Below are 18,002 nucleotides of genomic sequence, written 5' to 3' on the forward strand. Positions count from 1 at the left end.
TTATTTGGAATAAATGGATGGATTTTAATAAATGTTGCTGGATGAGGCGATGTCTGTTGGAAATGTGTCCCATTAAGACCCCGGCATTCAAGTAAACACTAAATAATAATTGCTGGACTCTTTCAACCACAACTGGAAAATGATTCCTTCTGTTTCATCCACATATAGGTGAGTACTTTTTCAATTTCCAATGCACCTGAGCTCTCATTTCAAACAACAGATGATTATTAAACTGAAATAACGCTGCAGCACGAACTGGGGTTAAGATTTAGTCGAATAAGATTGTTTACTTTCTCTCAGGGGGAGCAAGAAGACTCCTTTCAACGTCTGGATGAAAGATACTGTCTGTTGCGTGCGGAAATGCAAATGGAATTTTTGGGAAACAGTTGAAAGAGAAATGAAATTAGTTCATAATTTTGGGAAACTGTGTCATACGTACAGAGTTTAAACAAAGGATTAATGATGTAGAAGTAGAAAGTGTGTTGGGAAACTACATTTCTGGGTGTTAGACTTGGACAAAGACAAATTGTGGTGGATAACATTCATCAATCAGGTCAAATCAAATGAACCAATAGCAAGTAAGCATGTTATTCCTGCATGACCACCATTTTTGTTTGGATTTGGAAGAAAGCTGTGAAATAATTCGGCCAGTGTGTTTATTCACTTTATTCCGTATCTACACGTTGTAATCCTGCAGTTGTTATTTCTCCCTCTGCTGCGTCTTATCTCCGGCTCCTGAAAGACGAATCGCTCGTTTCCTCTCTTTTTCGTGGGTTCATTCCATTTTCAATCGAGTGTCTAAGGACGGAGGATGCAGCTTTTTGTAAATATCATGAAGCCCTTTGAGGTCATTTGGGGGTTTTATGGACTTTTCCCTGATTGGGTTTTGATCTGATGAGTACTCAGGCCTTTCACATCATCAAAACTCTCAGTGAGCCATTTGTGCTCATAGAGATTACATAGAGACATCTATTGCAGAAGAGGGAAAGCCTCGATAGACCAAAACGCAATGCAGGCTTATTTAATAATCATGGAGCTTTTCCTTCTTGGGACACTGTTGTGATTTAACCTTCTCTCTCTTTACTTAAATGTGCTCTTTTTGAAATATCCTGGAGTTTGCTGAGAGGCAGTCGATGTTATCTTTGAAAACCAGGAGATGCAGAGAGAGAAGCGAGAGAGAGAGCGAGAGCGAGAGGAAGTACATTACAACACTTCATCAAAAACTAAACCAAAAAAAAGGGAACTGCTCCAGGAATGAGCTGGACGTCATGAGATTAATGATTTCAAAGAGTGTCAGCATAATGAGGGGGTGAGGTGGTGGTGTTGGTTGTTTGAAAGCACCTGCTCAAGGGCATCAGGGCAGGGGATCGTCCTCACTGCACCTCATCTCCAGCTCTGGCGTCCAGGTTCAAACGCAGCCTGTGTAAATAAGGACAAGGAGAGGCGTAAATGAGACAGCACATTACTGCAATGCTGCGGCTGCAGGTGACACAGGCTGTGGATGGTGCTAACACATGTTTGGTTATGTCTCTAAGAGAAAAGTAAACAAAACAAACCATTATTAGAGGATTCCACATTGTCACAGAGTGGATTATTCTTCCAAATCATTATCTTTTTGCCTCATTTAGTCTTAATAAAACCATGGAACACCATCTTTTAACTGCAACCTTATGGCAAAAGTAACGTTTTTTCAGTTTTGTCAAATTAAAATAAAATCCTAGTAGAATTACATGAAAAAAATGTTTGTATGTAATTTACATGATAATCATAAAAAAAACTAGAAAAAACTGTAAAATATTGACTGATATGTCCTTGTATTAATGTTTTTTATTCTGCGCTAAACCGTACAATGAGTTGCTTTTTTAGTTAAGTCTGTTTAAATTTACTTTTTATTAAATGACAATAGTTTCCTTGATATAGAAAACCTTTAACTGTAAAAAAATAACAGACATATACTGTTTTTGGTACGTGCCTAATCATTAATTTTATGTTATTAAATGCATTCTACCGTTTTTTGAAAACAAGGGTGCCAATTTTAACTGTTTAAAATATGTTTACAGTGCATTTCTCTCCCTGCTGTCTCTGGATGAAGATGTAATAACAGAAGATGAGGCCAGGCCACTGAAAATGTGTAATTACTTTGTCAACAGTGGATTTATAACTTCTGAAACCCTTAAAATAATTGATATAGTTTAACATTTTGTGTTATCTGTCATTTCAGAGCAGGTATTTTTCTGCCTGTTGCAGCGTGAAGATTCAAGGTTTTTTTGTATTTAATATCACTCAGCCTAATTCTACACTGGAATATGTTTTGCCCCCGGGCGGATTCATTTGTATTCGTGACAGATCACCACAGTGCTGAGGAGAATCCGGGCTCTGTGTGTTTATAATTGTCACAAGTTCATTCACAGGGAGTCATAAGATGTGACGCTTCCTGTGAACACACTTCATAGTATCTGTTATTAACAGGAAACACGCAGCGAGGCTCGTTGAAATGCAAAGCAGGTCGCCACGCAGACTTACAGCCATTTGTCAAACACAAGTGAAAGTTTTCTCGATATCGTTCTCTGGTGTTTTGATCCCTCGCTTTGATTCACTTTTGTCTCGCTGCTCTCCCTGAAGAGCTGCGTAATGAAGCCGCTCATTCAAAATCTGGTCTCGCTTCAGCTCATCTGTCACTGTTGATGATGGAAATCCAGGTCGTTGCACACACTCACTGATTTTCTGGTGTCGGCACAACAAGTCACACACCGGGAACAGCAAATACTCAACAGGAGCAGGATTTTTCAACCTAATCAAAGTGATTCTACAACCCCAAATCAGAAAAACTTGTAACGGTATGTTACATTTAAAATGTGTAAATGATCTTGGACCTGTTTTACAATGAAAACAACACAAAAGCAAATGTTCTGATGTTTGACCTTCAAAATCTTGCAACGTGTTTCAAAAAAAGCTGGGACAGTAAAGCATTTACCACTTTGTAATGTTGCCATTCCTTTTCACACGTGATGGAGGTGTCATTCTACTTCTTTGGTCCGGTAGCACATCGGCATCCACTTCTTCCCAGACGCCCTCGAGCCCAGAGAAGTCGACGGCGCTTCAGGACACTGTTGACACAAGGCTTCCTTTTGGCGCAGTAAAGTTTTAACTGGCATTTGTGGATGTAACTACGTATTAAAGTAATCCTGAGCCCCTGTGGTTATACTGTCTGATTGATCAGAGAGCACAGTTAGTCAGACGGGTGAAATATCCAAATCCCTTCCTATCTTTCTTTGAGGAACACCGTTTTTAAACTTTTCAATAACTTTCTCACCCATTTGTTGGCAAACTGGCAAACCTCTGCTCCTAAAGGACGAGGCCCTTCCTGGATGCTGCTTTTGCACCAAATCACGACACTACATTAAAATCACATGTTGACTTCACCTGTTTCAAATCACATCATTAATCAGTCTACCTCATGCCCCCTAATGTGTTGCAGGCCTGAATGGCAGGAATGGACGTATATTTACAAATGAAAATGAAGTTGACGAGACAAAACCTAAAATATCTTGTGTTCATGCTGTCTGCAATGAAATACAAGTCAAAGTTAATGTAGAAATCACTGGTCTTTTTCTAATATGTGCATTTTCCATACCGTCCCAACTTTTTCTGAGTTGGGGCTGTAGATTTAGTTGCTTCTCCCTCTAACAGCAAGGTCTGCAAAGTTAGTGAGAGTGGAAACCTCCTGAAACGCCGCGGCGCCACACTCCCAGGGAAGCGTGATGTCAAGTTACGTGTCCGGATATCACACATTTGCACAGTGAACGCCTACAGTATCTCATCTGACCGGCATCCTGTGGAAGTCAGGGGCACGTTCAATCTCAAAAATCACATGCAGAGAGTTTAACATTGAGCATAGTTTGAAGCATTACAATTTAACATTTAAACCCGTGTTTCAGACTGAGAAGAGAAGCTGCTGCAATGGATGTATTTGAGGAAAGTGACATTTTCTGAACATTAGAGCATGTAAACAATTTAAAATAATAACCTAAATATGAACAAATATCTCTGTTAGTGTTTGTCTGCCACCCACATTTAGCATTTGTCTTTTGTGACTTATTCTTGTGTCTCCCAGTTAATTAAAGTAATAAAGTATATTTACTTGAGCTGTGCTGCTGGTTTACAGTAAAATGTCAATGTTAGGTTATTTCTTTCCATTAAGAAAGACTGATCCTAACCTTTACAGCATCTGCATTAAGAGCCAGAACCAGAAACACTGGATAAACACAAGCAGCGACATATGTATCCTGAGCAGAAGCTGAGAGATGAAGCGACGCGTGTTCACGTTGAGCCCAAAATAAAACACAACCAACGCTCCACAGCAGCCGCAGCTGCTGGCGATGGAGAAATCCTGCAGTAAAACAAACACAAACGGATTCTAATCACACCATGATCGACGAGAAACATCTTTAATTGTGCCGTTACAAAATTCAAGCTGGGTAGAAAAAATATGTTTTCAATTATTGAGCTCATTAACAAGAGAGTGAATGTTCCATTGTGGTTTTAAAGTGATATTTCATGCTTGCACATATTCTCATGAGTTCTGGCCCAGTATTGTCTGTTCCAGGTGTCGGTGTAGTGATACGTTCTCCTCCCTCATTGTCCCGCTGCAAACGCTTCAAACGAAAAACTTAACTGGGGCATTTTTTTTGTTGTTGCAGATTTGTTGTTTTTCCTGATTTTAGCTATTTCCCCCGCTACTCTCAAAGCGAGAAAGTGTGCGGAGTCGGAGCAACAACAAACGAGACGGCAGCGACGCCGGCTCCCTCCTCGGGGCCACCTCTGAGGCTGATTCCTGCCTCGGGAGAAATATCACTTTAAAAGCAGGTACACAGTGTGAACAGCAGAATGCATGAAACAATCTGTAGCCCTGTAGACAAATATATATTCACATGTTGACATTCTTAACAATAAATAAAAAGATATGCTGCTTTACGATGCTGCTGAGTAGTGTAAAAAAAAAAAACGTTTCCCTTATTACAGTTTTTTTTCTGTTCGGTGGCCGTAAAAACTTTACAATCATCAATTGAAATGTGGAGACATTCATTACTAAAACTGACCAGTTCATGATGTAGTGTAACACGTATCCAATGTCCTATTATACAGTTCATCCTTGTTTCCATCCTCATTTTACATCACTGTTAAAAAACAGGGAACTATTTGTCAGTTTTTAAAAGATCGAATTTAAAGCACTTAAGACCTTTTTGCTTTTTGACCGACATCCACAACATCGTACGCACATTACAAGACAGAAAATGCAAAAATAAATGGATGAAATAATAATAAACATATTTACATTCTTTGTCAATTAAAAGCATCTCAGTTGGACAAACGGAGTCCAAGCTGTCTAACACTGATATTATCAATAAAAAATAAAGTTTCAGCACCAAAAGTGCTTCTGCTGACCAAACTCGGAACCCCGACAAAAATCAGTTCGGCCGGGTTCAACGTTTCACACGAACGCTGTGTCAGTCCGTGAAACCGAATTTTCAGCTTCTGAGCAGGACGTCGCTTCCCGGGACGCTCCTGCGCTCCGCGTCGGCCGCGCTTTCACCGGCTCCCGCGTCGAGTCGTCCGTGCGTTCGGGCTGACTAGCCGCTGCTCGCTTGAGACAGAAAGCAAGAAAAAAGGGGAGAGCAGTGATTGGAACCTCAGCGAAAAGAGGCTAGAAAATGATGTCATGAGCGTCACCGTTAGGCTGCGGCCTGTTCGCAACAGGCGGGAGAGGCTTCTTGAAAAAGTCTGTGGAGGGCATGAAGAGAAAGGGTTGGATTTTATTAGTAAACGACATTCCATTGAGACCTGGAGTTCAAACAATGTCAATTTGAGCTCTAGTTAGAAGAACATAAGCGAAAATGAGAAAGACACTGAGGTGTGGTGGACGGAGGACAAATGTGGGTGAGCACACAAACAGGCCTTTGAGTTGATTAAGACGTCTGCCACCACGAAGGGAACCACACACATTCAAACACATGCCTGGTGAGACGCAGGAGAAGAGAAAAACAAAAAAGACAGCGATGTGGGTCTGTTATGCTAATTAACAGTCGACACACATCGCGAGGCAGGTTTCAGTGTTTCCTTTGCAACGGCACGCTGAGACATTTACCGCCGCTGCTGTGGAACGTGCAAATCCACCAGACCCCCCCCCCGACACCGCAAGCGGAATCCACAAACACGGCTGTTCCGAATCGCACTCCAGCGAATTTCGCGCAGAGGAAACACTGAGTCCGAGCCGTGACATTTAATGAATGGGTTAATCCACACGCAGACCAGGTTAGCGAGAAGATTAATGGCTGATTGGGCTGAACAACAAAAAAGGAAGTAATGCATGAAATCGAACTGTGGAGGGTCAACGAGGGATGAAGCATAACCAGACGTCACACAGGCAGCTTTACCGGAATGCTTCGAGTCCCCCAGCGGCTCTAGTTTTGGCAGCCTAGAAGCTTTGGGTGTGGCCCATCCCACTAAAAAAAAAATTAAAAGAGACACACAAACTCATCAGAGTGAAAAAAGTGACGTTCAGGTTCCCTCTTCAGGATCTGGTGCATGTGGCTCCTTGAGAGCTTTTGAGGAGCAACGGTGACAACACGGAAGTTAATTTGACAGTCTACACAGCCCTGCTACTTTCTAGATACAAAAAATAAAAATTGGTTTATTTAATAAAAAGACAAGATGTAAATTTGTGTTTATATGTAAATATCAGCATTTATACGCCCTCAAAAATCCATATTGGTTGGGCTCTAAAAAATAAAATTGCACTTCCTGTAGCTGCTTCAAAATAAAAGCCTCCCACTGGTTTGTAGGTGGAAAACAGGAGTAACAAGAATTAACTGGTTTGCATTACTAGTAACTTAAAGTACGAGCAGCACTGTGGGGGAGACACTAGACTCAGACTATGCAGGCGTACGTTCAAGGATGGCGGCTTGAATCGATGTCCACACTCACCAGGAGGCGCCGGCGGGGCGAGGCTCTCCGCCGGCCCGTCCTCCGTCCTCAGGGGGTCCACGCGGTGCTTCCTCTTCAGGAAGAGCTTCTTCTTCTTGCTTTGCTCGCCTGTTGTGGCTGAACGTGCAGAGAGGTTTCGGGCATGAGACACGAGACAGCGGTTGGACTTTGTAAATATGGTAATGACTACAATTTTCTACATGGGCCTGAACAAATGTGTTCAAGTAATTTCCTGTTGCCCTTCGTTTTACTCCTTGACTTATCAGGTGTTTATCTTTTTCACATATTCAGTACTTCAGTAGAGATTGCATTACAGACTGCTGATAGTATTTTTAGCGCCTTTAAAATACTCGTTTCAGATGTTTGTTTTATCGTTTGCTGTAAAAACGGCTTTCATTTCTTGCTTTGTGTTTATCAACAAGCTCAGATTTACTTTCCATATGGTTCAAAGCCAATTCACACGCCAGAAGCTGAGCCTCTTCAAAGACGCTCTCACGTTCTTTAAAACTATTCCCAGACATATAACTGTATGTATTTTTGAGGCGAATTTACAAACGTATCACTCACCTGAACTTGCGCTTTCCGACGCTCGTCTTGAATCCTCTGGCTCTTCCTCCTCGCCCTCTTCACACTCCTCTTCCCCTTGATCACCATCCGCCTTCAGGCTTTTACTCCTGCCCTCCTGCAGCTCCTTCTGCCGCCTCCTCTCCTTTTCTTTATCCTCGTTCTGAAAGGAGAATGAAACCCTCGTTCCTGAGCTCTTTGAAATACAGAATGCTTTAACTTGAGCTCCTACGCAACACGACACCTTCCAGTTGTGCGTAAACCAACAGTTTTACACACCTCAGTGATGACGCTGTTGATTGGCTGGAAGGGGCTGGGAACGTTTTCATCATCAAGCTCCTCTTGGATTGGCCGGCCTTCTTGTTCTGCCTCTTCTCGCTCCTCCCGTTCTCTGCAGAGACAACAAGATGTCAACATCCAGTCACAATTAATACAAACGTGGAAAGAAATGTCTCCTTCAATATAACTCAAGCTCAAAGAAGCGAGGGGAAATATACTTTTACAGACAGAGGGGAGACTTTAGTGGAAATCCTTGGCATTTTGACATTTCAACTTCCCACCAGCTTCATTTATCATTTGCCTCTGTCCATCTTCTCCTTCTTTTATCTGTCCCAACATAATTTATTTCCTTATCTGCCTCCACCTTATGGTTTCCCCATTGTCATGTTCACGTGTGATTTTTAGTAGCTCTTATGAGGACAGTGCTTTACAGTCTACAGATGTTATTTTTATGGCCCCTTGTGTTTTCCTAACCTTTCTTCTCGTATCCGCCGCACCCTCTCCGCCCGCTCCTTCTTGTCCTGGTCCTCCTGTGCGCGCTGCTCGGCCGTGTCCTTCTGCACGCGCTCGGTGATGGCCTCATAGTCTTTGGCGATGTTGCTGAGGAGCCAGTTCAGGCCCTTCTTGATGGACTTGTCCATCTTATTGCCATAACCCAGGACTGCAGAGCATGGCTCCTGGCGCAGGAGCACATATTCAGAGATTAGATGCTGCCAGCAGTCCTCTAAACTACTTGCTGTCTTACACTGTGCTACGGTCGAGAAGGACAATAAACTTGTCTCTAAAAGCCCTGCTCTTAGTCTATAGCTGGGTATTACTGCAGTTAAACCAAATGCCCTTAACGCCACTCGACTGCCATTCCCCCAACAGGTGCACAAACACTTACGATCTGACAGAGACACTTGTTCTCGTTGACAAGCTTCTCTAACGACAGGTTCTCAATGATGTCGGCTTCAGCCAGCGCTCCGTCCTGGTCCTGTTTGTTGGCGAGGCTGAACGCACAGAGGAATACAGAGATATCAGTGAGTGCTGACGTGCAGGAAAAATAAATAAATAGAAGAACACATTGCACTCTCCTGTGATTTGGCTCAACTAGCTGCCGGGTTCAACCAGCTCCCTCAATCTTTGAAGAGAAAGGTAAAGTAGCTGCAAGGACAGTTATCAAACCACCTGCCTTCAGCACTCGGATGTCTCTGGCTGGGTAATGCCTCTATAATGTCCTCATGTTTTACACTTTCATCAAAGTGTCAAGACAGTTTTTTAAATCCCTTCGCACTTTCCACACATTTTCAAAATATAGTCCGATCGTTTGTAAGTGTGTAATACAGCATCATTTCTGGGGAAATATCACACTCACACTAGCACAGGTTTGCCGGCGATGCGCGGGTGCTGAAGGACCTCGGCCATGGTCTCCCGCGTCTCCTGGATCCGCTGGACGTCGCTGGAGTCGACCACGAACACCACGCCGTACGACTCCGAGTAGTAGTTCTTCCAGATGCCCCGGATTCTTTTCCCGCCTCCCAGGTCGAAGATGGTCACCTCGAACTTGCCCTGCTTCAGGTCGACCTTGGAAAAACCTACTGTTGGAGCCACATCCTGAGGATTTTCTGAGGGATGAGATAAGAAACGAGGAGAGTAAAGGGAAATTGTATGATATGGAGAACTAAACATTATAATATCTATAACAAACCTCCTTGGATCCCTCGCACTGTGGCCGTCTTCCCTGCATTATCCAGTCCCACCATCACCAGAGTCACTTTCCTGTAAGATAAGAAGGGGACAAATGAACACAAACATCACTACTACAAAAAACCCCGGGGCATCTGATGGCGTCTGCGGTGCCCTGCATCTAAATGTGCTGTGTCCGTGACACAGAATCGACTTGGCATTAGTGTCCATGACGCATTCGGGGGCACAGATAAGCCAGTTAATAATCTGAATGACCAACGCAATCAGATGTCTGCAGGCTGACTGGGTCAGCAACAGTCACAAGGTCAGCGAAAACAAATTAAACTAATACATTAAAATAGGGTATACTGGCTTACTATCAATATCAAGTATAAAATGCATGTTTAGCAGTGAAATTACCAGATTGTGGACTTAATTTGTGTGTCTATCTTCTGGAATGAATATGTCAAACAACACATCTTGGTTTTAAGTCCTCCGAAGACAAACAAATTCACGCTGGGCCTGTTATTTGTATTGAGAGCCAGGATGAGCTTTCCTGCAGGACAACACCGGCAAACAAAGGAACAGATGCCCGCTCGGCCGTCTCTGCAGGAATGCACCATGCACACACCTGGAGCGCAAAGACGGCACGGGAGCAACAGCTACCACCGGGTTTCTCAAACGTCCAGATATCTTAGGGAGAACTTCGATAAACAAGTGGAACAAACATTTTATAAAAGAAATGCAACATTTGCACCATCAATTGCAAAAGATATAATTTAGCGTTATTGCTCTCACAGCAATATTTTTAAATCCTGGAGCCACTTTATGAAAGGATCCATCAAAGAGAATAAAGAGAAATTTACAAAAATGGCACCTTAAAAGCAGCATATTGGTGGATGCTTACACGGTAATAACACAGCATAAGCATCATTCAAATCTTGTCTCCCGGCTGCATACTTAACTTTGAAACTTGCGCCAAAAAGACAACAACCGCACAATCCATCTAACCGTCCTCTGGAGCCAACTGGCCTTCATCATCTTGACGTAAACCTCCAAAAAACAGTGAGATGCTTCCCGTTCCCTGTCCGCTAACCCATAACCCTGCTGCCCTCGCTGACACAAACCCGTCACAGCCACGGACCATAGAGGAAGAGACGCACTGAACAGACCTGCCTGCAGGATTAGTGAAGGATTTCAGACTAAGTCCATAGGATCAGATGCCTCACAGGTACCACGTGGGTTAAGCATCGTCAATTAAATCTTAGTGCCCAACACCTTTCTGTTTTGGTGTAAACAGTAATCAAAGACGCCTCAGATAAAAAAGGCTGAGAGTATGTTCATTAAAAGAACAAAAAACGAGGAGACACTGAATCCTTTCTTACATATGATTGGATTTATGACTTATCTATTTGGCTTCGACAATGTCATAATAAAAAATGTCAATTGCATTTTCCCCAAAAACTAAATGACACAGCTTTAAATGTGTTTTATATAACCAACGGGCCAAAACCAAAGATATTTAATCTAAAATCAAATTGGCTCATTCACTAAAGATTATTCAACAAAATCATTATCTTGCAGTTGCACAGAATAAAACAATCACCACGAGAAATAAGTTTTTATGGAGCGCATTTGATGCCCTTGAAAAACAGACTACGAGGTTTGTTCTTAGAATTTAAAATGTTGTCGTAATACAATCCACCGTGCTGAAATAACCACAACACCTGTAAATAAAGCAGATGTCTAGTTAAAAATCTAAATAAATGAGGTTAAAAACTGACTGACAGACTTGAATGTGTGTTGAGGATCATTGAATAGATTATGCAAAAATAGTGAGAATGGATGATGAGGTGCTGATTTATGTTCTCAAGATATTTTCTTACTCAAGCAGGGTGATATGAATAAAACAGGGCATGCAGACATCTACGCGAGTGGACGGACACGCACACAATCAGATGGCGCCGTACTTCGTTTTCTGGAGCATGTGTGTAAAATAGAAAACACGAGACATGACAAAAAGAACTAAGAGGAGGAAAAAACCAAACCGAGACAAAAACCTGTCCCGCTCCGCTCCTCGTCTGTTCTCCGCTGAAGTAGGATGAGAGGGCCTGACTAATTTATATTGTCTGTGAAAGGAAGTGAATGAAGGGAGCACGGCTCTTGTGGAAATACTGAAGCTTTTTCAAAAGGGTGGATCTTATTCTTTCTCAATAAAGTGTATTTGTGAGTAAGAAGCTGTTTCTTTGCAATATTGAGGCCGTAAGAAAGGAAACCCTGTTGTGTATGTTTTTAAGGTAATCAGATATACCCAGGATGATCGTATTCGGGATATTAAATTGAAGATACTGAACCAGTCATTCTGATTTAAAGGGCATAGGGCGAAGCTATAGAGTAGGGTGTCATCTGCCTGAGAATATCTGTTGCATGTCGGGGTATATTCTATGCAACCTCTCCTTCCCATTTTGTTTTTATGGGAGTGGAATCAACGGGACTGACAGATTGTAAAGTGTTAATATACAAGATATACATTTTTCTGAGCACGACCCCTTAAAAGTCTCAAAATACTGCAAAAATGTACTAATAAAGTCTCTTATTTGTACAAATCCAAAGAAGTCACTCCCTGGTAATTTACAGGAACTGATTTAATGAGTGGAAAGAGACTGAGATCGTTACAATCAGCCTCCATCTCTTTCCTCTGATGGAACCACAGAAACAACCTGTTTGCATCTGTCCAAGTTAGATCTGTGCTGCAGACTCACGGGCTTCGCCACACAACTCACCTGGCCGGCTCTCGCCAGCGTTTTAGCCAATTGCAGCAGTTCGCCATGAGGCTGAACATCTCAGGCCGACTCCAGGTGACTGCGGTCGGGCGTCCCCTCGGCCGGGACCCGGTCACACCTCGATCGAGCCTCTCTCGCAGCCCAAGCAGATCCAACTCTGGGAAACCTCAATTAGCTACATAGCGAGCCAACCCGTGTTGGCGTCGACGTTGACGTCTTCCCTGCAGGTCGACATGAGCAGCGGTGGAGAGTCAAACGTCCGTCGCCATGTGTGTTGTCGATAAACGGGATTCTGGGTGACGGGCAACTTCCAGAAACCCGGAATCCCCGTCCCGTTAGATGAGGCTAATTGAAGCTAACGTAGCTAGCCGTAACGGTATCTTGTCAACGCGTTTAATTCCAGTCTCAACACGGGAGCGAGTCGATTCTGATCCAAACAGACGCTGGAATGCAGCAGCGTGGTAGAGCTGTTGTTTTCTCAGCTGGTCTGAAGCAGCCACATTCGCTGTTTTACTCACGGAACAGCAGCTAATTAGCTTTAGCCCGGTTTGTAGCTCCCCGCTTTGTTTACGCCGTGTGTACCGCTGCTGCTAGGCTGCGGACGTGATGACGTCAGCGTGCGTGAGCGACGTCTTTCAGAAAGAGTCCGAAGATGATTTAAAAACTACAGTTTCTATTTATGCTTATCTTTTTAATGGGGCTATGATAATAATAATGACAACAATTATTATTATTATTACTATAACTTGAGTTATACTAATATAATATAATATAAAACATGTATCTGCACTGATATAAGTGAAGAAGAAGAGAAAAAGAAAACGAAGAAGAAGAAGAAGAAGAGAAAAAGAAAACGAAGAAGAAGACGAATATTCAGTGTTCTGGATGTTCCTCTTCCCTTTGGCGCCCCCTCCTGTTTATTTTCGCTCCGGCTTAGCTCGACTTTTAATGCGCGTGCGTGAGTTCACTTCCGCTCCTCCTTGTTTTCCTTTTGCCTGCAACTCGTTGAACAACCGGCGAGCTGCTGTTAACACGACTCTGATCCGACTCCTGCGGTATGTTTGTTGTGTAATACCTATAGTGTGTGCAGTGTGTGCAGTGTGTGCAGTGTGTTCGGAGCAAGTGACCTGTTTCCAGTGCTGACAGCTGCCGGTACTTCTTTTACAGATCTACTCTTAATCCTACTTTATTTACTCATATTAATCATCAAACCCGTGGCTGTAGTTCTCGTGTATTTATTACAGGTGAGGACTTTGTTCCCTGGGGACACTTCACATTGATCACCTGCAACATTAAAATCACTTTAACGCATCAATAACTATGATTATCCACTGATATAATGCACTTTGTGTTCACCGCCTGTACAAGTTGTGTTAAGATGTTATTTTTTCCTTTCATATTCCAGGTGCGCCTCTTCTCCTGCGTCCTCATGACTCGCATCTTCGTCTACGGCACCCTGAAGAGAGGGCAGCCCAACTACCACCACATGTTTGACGCTGCCAACGGGAAGGCCGAGTTCCTCGCCTCGGCCCTCACCGCCGAGAGGTACCCGCTCGTCATCGCGGGCAACCTCAACATCCCTTTCCTCCTCAACCTCCCCGGCCGGGGTCACAAAATCCACGGGGAGATCTACGAGGTGGACGACAAGATGCTGAGGTTCCTGGACGACTTCGAGTCCGTCCCCACCCTGTACCAGCGGACTCTGGTCCAGGTGGAGGTGAAGGCGTGGGCGAGGCGGGCAGAGGGCGAGGAGGTGGAGGTGGCGCCGGGCAGCACCACTGAGGCTCTTATGTACAGCACGACGTCGTATCAGCCGGACTGGCCCTCGCTGCCCAACTACGACAGCTACGACACGCTTGGAGATCACGGGCTGGAGTACGTGACCAGAGAAGATCGAGACTGAAGGAGAAGAGCATCAGCTAAACAGAGATGTCTTTATTTTCATGATCACACTAGAAACTTTAGATTTGAATTCCTACAAAATGTTCTCTGTCTTTAAAAGCACACTTAATGTAGATTTATCCTTTTTTTTTTTTTTAAAGGAAACTCAACATAAATGTATTAATTTTATCGTATATCATCATCAGGGTAGCAGTTTAACATGATGTGTTAATAACAGTATAAAACTGAAGGTTTCTACTTGAATCATCTCATATTAAATAGATAAAACTGTTTAAATTCCTCGTACTTCTGTATGTTTTACTGTTTACTGTAAATTACCATTGCACTCCAATCCTCATGTTTACTTGTGCTGTGAGTTTTTCCGGACCAACCCGTCAAACATGTTTTTAACATCACCACCCTTTCATCATGTGTTCCAAGCCCTGAAGACGCTGCCGGAGACGATCTGGTGTGAACAGATTGGGTTCTCCAGGGTCCGGATAGATCAGGTTGATTTTTCTCTGAGTCGCTACGACAAAAACATTCAAAGGATGGATGGAATAGTTCATTCTTGTTCGCCTAAATACAATATACAGTGCTGTGAAAAAGTATTTGCCCCCTTCCTGGTTTCTTATTTTTTAGCATATTTGTCTCACTTAAATGTTTCAGATCATCAAACAAATTTTAATATTAGACAAAGATAACCCGAGTAAATACAAAATGCAGTTTTTAAATGATGATTTCATTTATTAAGGGAAAAAAGCTATCCAAACCTACCTGGCCCTATGTGAAAAAGTAATTGCCCCCCCCTTGATAAATCATGAATGAACTGTGATTAACCACATTTTTTGGAAAGCTGAGTTCAATTTCACTAGCCACACCCTGGCCTGATTACTGCCAGACCTGTTGAATCAAGAAATCACTTAAATAGAACCTGTTTGACAAAGTGAAGTAGGCTAAAAGATCTTAAAAAGCAACACATCATGCCGCGATCTAAAGAAATTCAAAAACAGATGAGAAACAAAGTAATTGACATGTATCAGTCTGGAAAGGGTAACAACGAACCACGGTGAGAGCCATTATCCACAAATGGAGAAGACTTGGAACAGTGGTGAACCTTCCCGGCCTACCAAAATTACTCCAAGAGCGCATCGACGACTCATCCAGGAGGTCATAAAAGACCCCAGAACAACATCTAAAGAACTCAGGCCTCACTGGCCTCAGTTAAGGTCAGTGTTCATGATTCAACAATAAGAAAGAGACTGGGCAAAAATGGCATCCATGGGAGAGTTCCAAGGCGAAAGCCACTGCTGACCAAAAAGAACACAAAGGCTCGTCTCACATTTGCCAAAAAAACATCTTGATAATCCCCAAGACTTTTGGGCAAATATTCTGTGGACTGACGAAACAAAAGTTGAACTTTTTGGAAGGTGTGCGTCCTGTTCGACTGGCGTCAAACTAACACAGCATTTCATAAAAACAACATCATACCCACAGTCAAACATGGTGGCGGTAGTGTGATGGTCTGGGGCTGCTTTGCAGCTTCAGGACCTGGACGACTTGCCATAATTGATGGAACCATGAATTCTGCTCTCTACCAGAAACTTGAACACATGAAAGCAGTAATATGACAGTAAAAAAATTAATGAAGAAGTAAAATAAAAGGTGAAAAGAAAACGATAAAAACACACATGAAAGCACGTCTATAAAAATGAGACGAGATAAGATAAAACGAGATAAACTTGATTCTGTCCCATCATTAACTCTCTTATACAAACTGTGTACTGTTTGTATACTCCAGTCTGTGTTCACCCTGATCTGGCATCTAAAGTGCGTGTGTATATAAGTGAGTGTGAGGTATGTGTTTGTCCACAGCAGCTCTCTGACTTCCTAATGCTGTTTAGAGAAAGGACTCCTCTGAGAGGCTGCACCGCCGGCAGCTTTAATGACATCGGTGCTGTGCTGCTTTGGTATGTGATCTCTGGGCGGGTGTCTCATTGCTTTCTGAATTAATGTCTGTTGCAAGCTGACGGAGGGTTCGGTTTCATGCCCTCCTCGCTGATTCGCATGCAGTATTTCTTTTCGGAAAAAACCTCGGCCGCCATACTATCAGCTTGGAATTTTGCGATGATAATTAAGAAAGAATCTGCAAAGAAACACTGCCTCAGCTGGCGTTTGGAGCATCCAGAGCTGCCAGTTCTGGGGGAGCTGTAATTGGCTGTTGCGAAAATGACAAGAATGTATGTGGTCGTTAGTGTGTCAGTGCCTGAGGATGTGTTTGTGGCTGAGTGGACAGTTTGACAGAGGGATGGGCTCCAGTGTCTGTGGGAGGGGGAGAGAGAGGGAAAGAGAGAGAGGTGCCACATCGAAGTAATATTATTCCACGTAAAAGAAAATGGAAGAAATGCTACGTTCAAAACTTCCTGTTTATTGCTTTCTTTTTGTATCTGCAGAGAAAAATGGCTGAAAAGAGCAGATAAGACTCTAAGGAAGTCAATGGAAAAATAACATTTTTTAAATTTTTTGAATTTAATTAATTCATATCACTTTAAATTTACCCAAACTAAAGACCAATCTTCATCAAAGTGGAGGATCAGGAGTGTGTGTGTGTAGCATACCCTTAACAGAACTCTCTAATGTACTCCATATTTTCTCCACTCATATCATGAACATATTTATTTGTAGGTTTTCACAGGTTTATTGAATTAAGAAATAATGAAATGGCAAAACAAAATTCATTAAACATTTTTTTTAATAGATATTAAATGCAAACATATTGACATTGACAAAGAAATACAAATATAAGGATATATTGGAAATCAAGAAATACTGCTATAATGAAATACTGAAATGTTTAAATGCTAATATTATGAAATATTGCAATCAAGAAAGAAAGAAAGAAATACTGAGATAAAAATTTCCATGTGGAGCTCATGGCATTTTAGTGCAGCAGTTGAAGCAGCTGCACCAGGCCTTTTTGACGCGCTTGAAAAACGTCCTGACGCGTCTTGATGCCGACTTTCTTCTGCTCTTAGTCACGACCTCTGAAAACCAAAAAGAAATGTTGGATTAGTTCGACTGAAAAAATAAACACCGGGAGTCTGTGAGGGATTTAGACGTGTGACTAACCAGGCTGGACGGAAGCTGTTGTCTCCTCTTCATCCTCCAGATTAGATGACACATTGATTCCTGGAGTAGAAGGATACACCTCCTCGGAGGTCAGTGGTTCAGGCTGCTGAGGTACAGTCGGCTGGACAGGTGCTGCTGTGACCTCTTCATCCTCAAGGTCCAAAGATGTCGTCTTTGGAGGAGAAGGATACACCTCCTCGGAGGTCAGTGGTTCAGGCTGCTGAGGTACAGTCGGCTGGACAGGTGCTGCTGTGACCTCTTCATCCTCAAGGTCCAAAGATGTCGTCTTTGGAGGAGAAGGATACACCTCCTCGGAGGTCAGTGGTTCAGGCTGCTGAGGTACGTAGGGCTCCTCCATGGTGACAGTCATGTGTGGGCCGTCACCGTGCTGCTCCACAGCGAGGAAAGGGTGCTTGAGCACTTGAGCAGGTGTGATCCTCTCATTCTTGTTGACTTTCAACATCTTTTTCAAGAGATCAATGAAGTGCTCCACCTCCTCCTCGTCCTCAGCTATGAGGCCTTGATACATGATCTGGAATGACAAAGCTCTGAATATGTCTAATGATCGGATCAAATGATGCAAATGCAGTCAAAGAGTAAGACTCCTGAGGAGTCTGTTGAAGACATTCTTGTATTAATATGACATAACAAACATTAACGTACCTCCTCAAGGGTACATGAAGATTTGAAGCACTTCCTGTCGCTGTAGTGGAG

General features: G+C 42.9%; 3 protein-coding genes across 12 annotated transcripts; 1 reads left to right on the forward strand and 2 right to left on the reverse strand.

Annotated features, from left to right (window-relative positions):
• Positions 1 to 4,432: 4,432 nt before the first annotated feature.
• On the reverse strand, positions 4,433 to 12,876 carry arl13b (ADP-ribosylation factor-like 13b). Of its 7 annotated transcripts, none has more exons than XM_035150505.2 (10): positions 12,279 to 12,875; positions 9,518 to 9,588; positions 9,185 to 9,434; positions 8,714 to 8,819; positions 8,302 to 8,504; positions 7,828 to 7,939; positions 7,552 to 7,711; positions 6,985 to 7,101; positions 6,435 to 6,503; positions 4,433 to 5,781 (listed from the first exon to the last, which is right to left on the reverse strand). In XM_035150505.2, the coding sequence occupies exons 1-10, from the start codon at positions 12,335 to 12,337 to the stop codon at positions 5,705 to 5,707; spliced, it is 1,224 nt and encodes a 407-aa protein (XP_035006396.1). In that variant the 5' UTR covers positions 12,338 to 12,875; the 3' UTR covers positions 4,433 to 5,704. The 7 variants fall into 7 exon arrangements, with proteins under 7 accessions (XP_035006396.1, XP_035006397.1, XP_035006395.1 ...); XM_035150506.2 differs by lacking the exon at positions 12,279 to 12,875 and adding an exon at positions 10,460 to 10,672 and having other exon boundaries at positions 4,433 to 5,644; XM_035150504.2 differs by lacking the exon at positions 12,279 to 12,875 and adding an exon at positions 10,460 to 10,672.
• A 184-nt stretch (positions 12,877 to 13,060) lies between these two features.
• LOC118103498 (gamma-glutamylaminecyclotransferase B-like) lies at positions 13,061 to 14,456 on the forward strand. Of its 3 annotated transcripts, XM_035150515.2 has the most exons (3): positions 13,061 to 13,333; positions 13,446 to 13,522; positions 13,684 to 14,456. In XM_035150515.2, the coding sequence occupies exon 3, from the start codon at positions 13,708 to 13,710 to the stop codon at positions 14,179 to 14,181; it is 474 nt and encodes a 157-aa protein (XP_035006406.1). In that variant the 5' UTR covers positions 13,061 to 13,333; positions 13,446 to 13,522; positions 13,684 to 13,707; the 3' UTR covers positions 14,182 to 14,456. The 3 variants fall into 3 exon arrangements, with proteins under 3 accessions (XP_035006406.1, XP_035006405.1, XP_035006404.1); XM_035150514.2 differs by lacking the exon at positions 13,446 to 13,522 and having other exon boundaries at positions 13,064 to 13,430; XM_035150513.2 differs by lacking the exon at positions 13,446 to 13,522 and having other exon boundaries at positions 13,103 to 13,333.
• A 2,601-nt stretch (positions 14,457 to 17,057) lies between these two features.
• Positions 17,058 to 17,966, reverse strand: LOC124851410 (proteoglycan 4-like). 2 transcript variants are annotated; one of them, XM_047339154.1, is made up of 3 exons: positions 17,482 to 17,966; positions 17,289 to 17,367; positions 17,058 to 17,203 (listed from the first exon to the last, which is right to left on the reverse strand). In XM_047339154.1, exons 1-3 carry the CDS (start codon positions 17,815 to 17,817, stop codon positions 17,091 to 17,093), a joined length of 528 nt encoding a protein of 175 aa, XP_047195110.1. In that variant the 5' UTR covers positions 17,818 to 17,966; the 3' UTR covers positions 17,058 to 17,090. The 2 variants fall into 2 exon arrangements, with proteins under 2 accessions (XP_047195110.1, XP_047195109.1); XM_047339153.1 differs by having other exon boundaries at positions 17,289 to 17,966.
• Between the last annotated feature and the right edge of the window lie 36 nt (positions 17,967 to 18,002).

The sequence above is a fragment of the Hippoglossus stenolepis genome, chromosome 24 (genome assembly GCF_022539355.2).
Source record: "Hippoglossus stenolepis isolate QCI-W04-F060 chromosome 24, HSTE1.2, whole genome shotgun sequence".
NCBI classification, from domain to species: Eukaryota; Metazoa; Chordata; class Actinopteri; order Pleuronectiformes; family Pleuronectidae; genus Hippoglossus; species Hippoglossus stenolepis.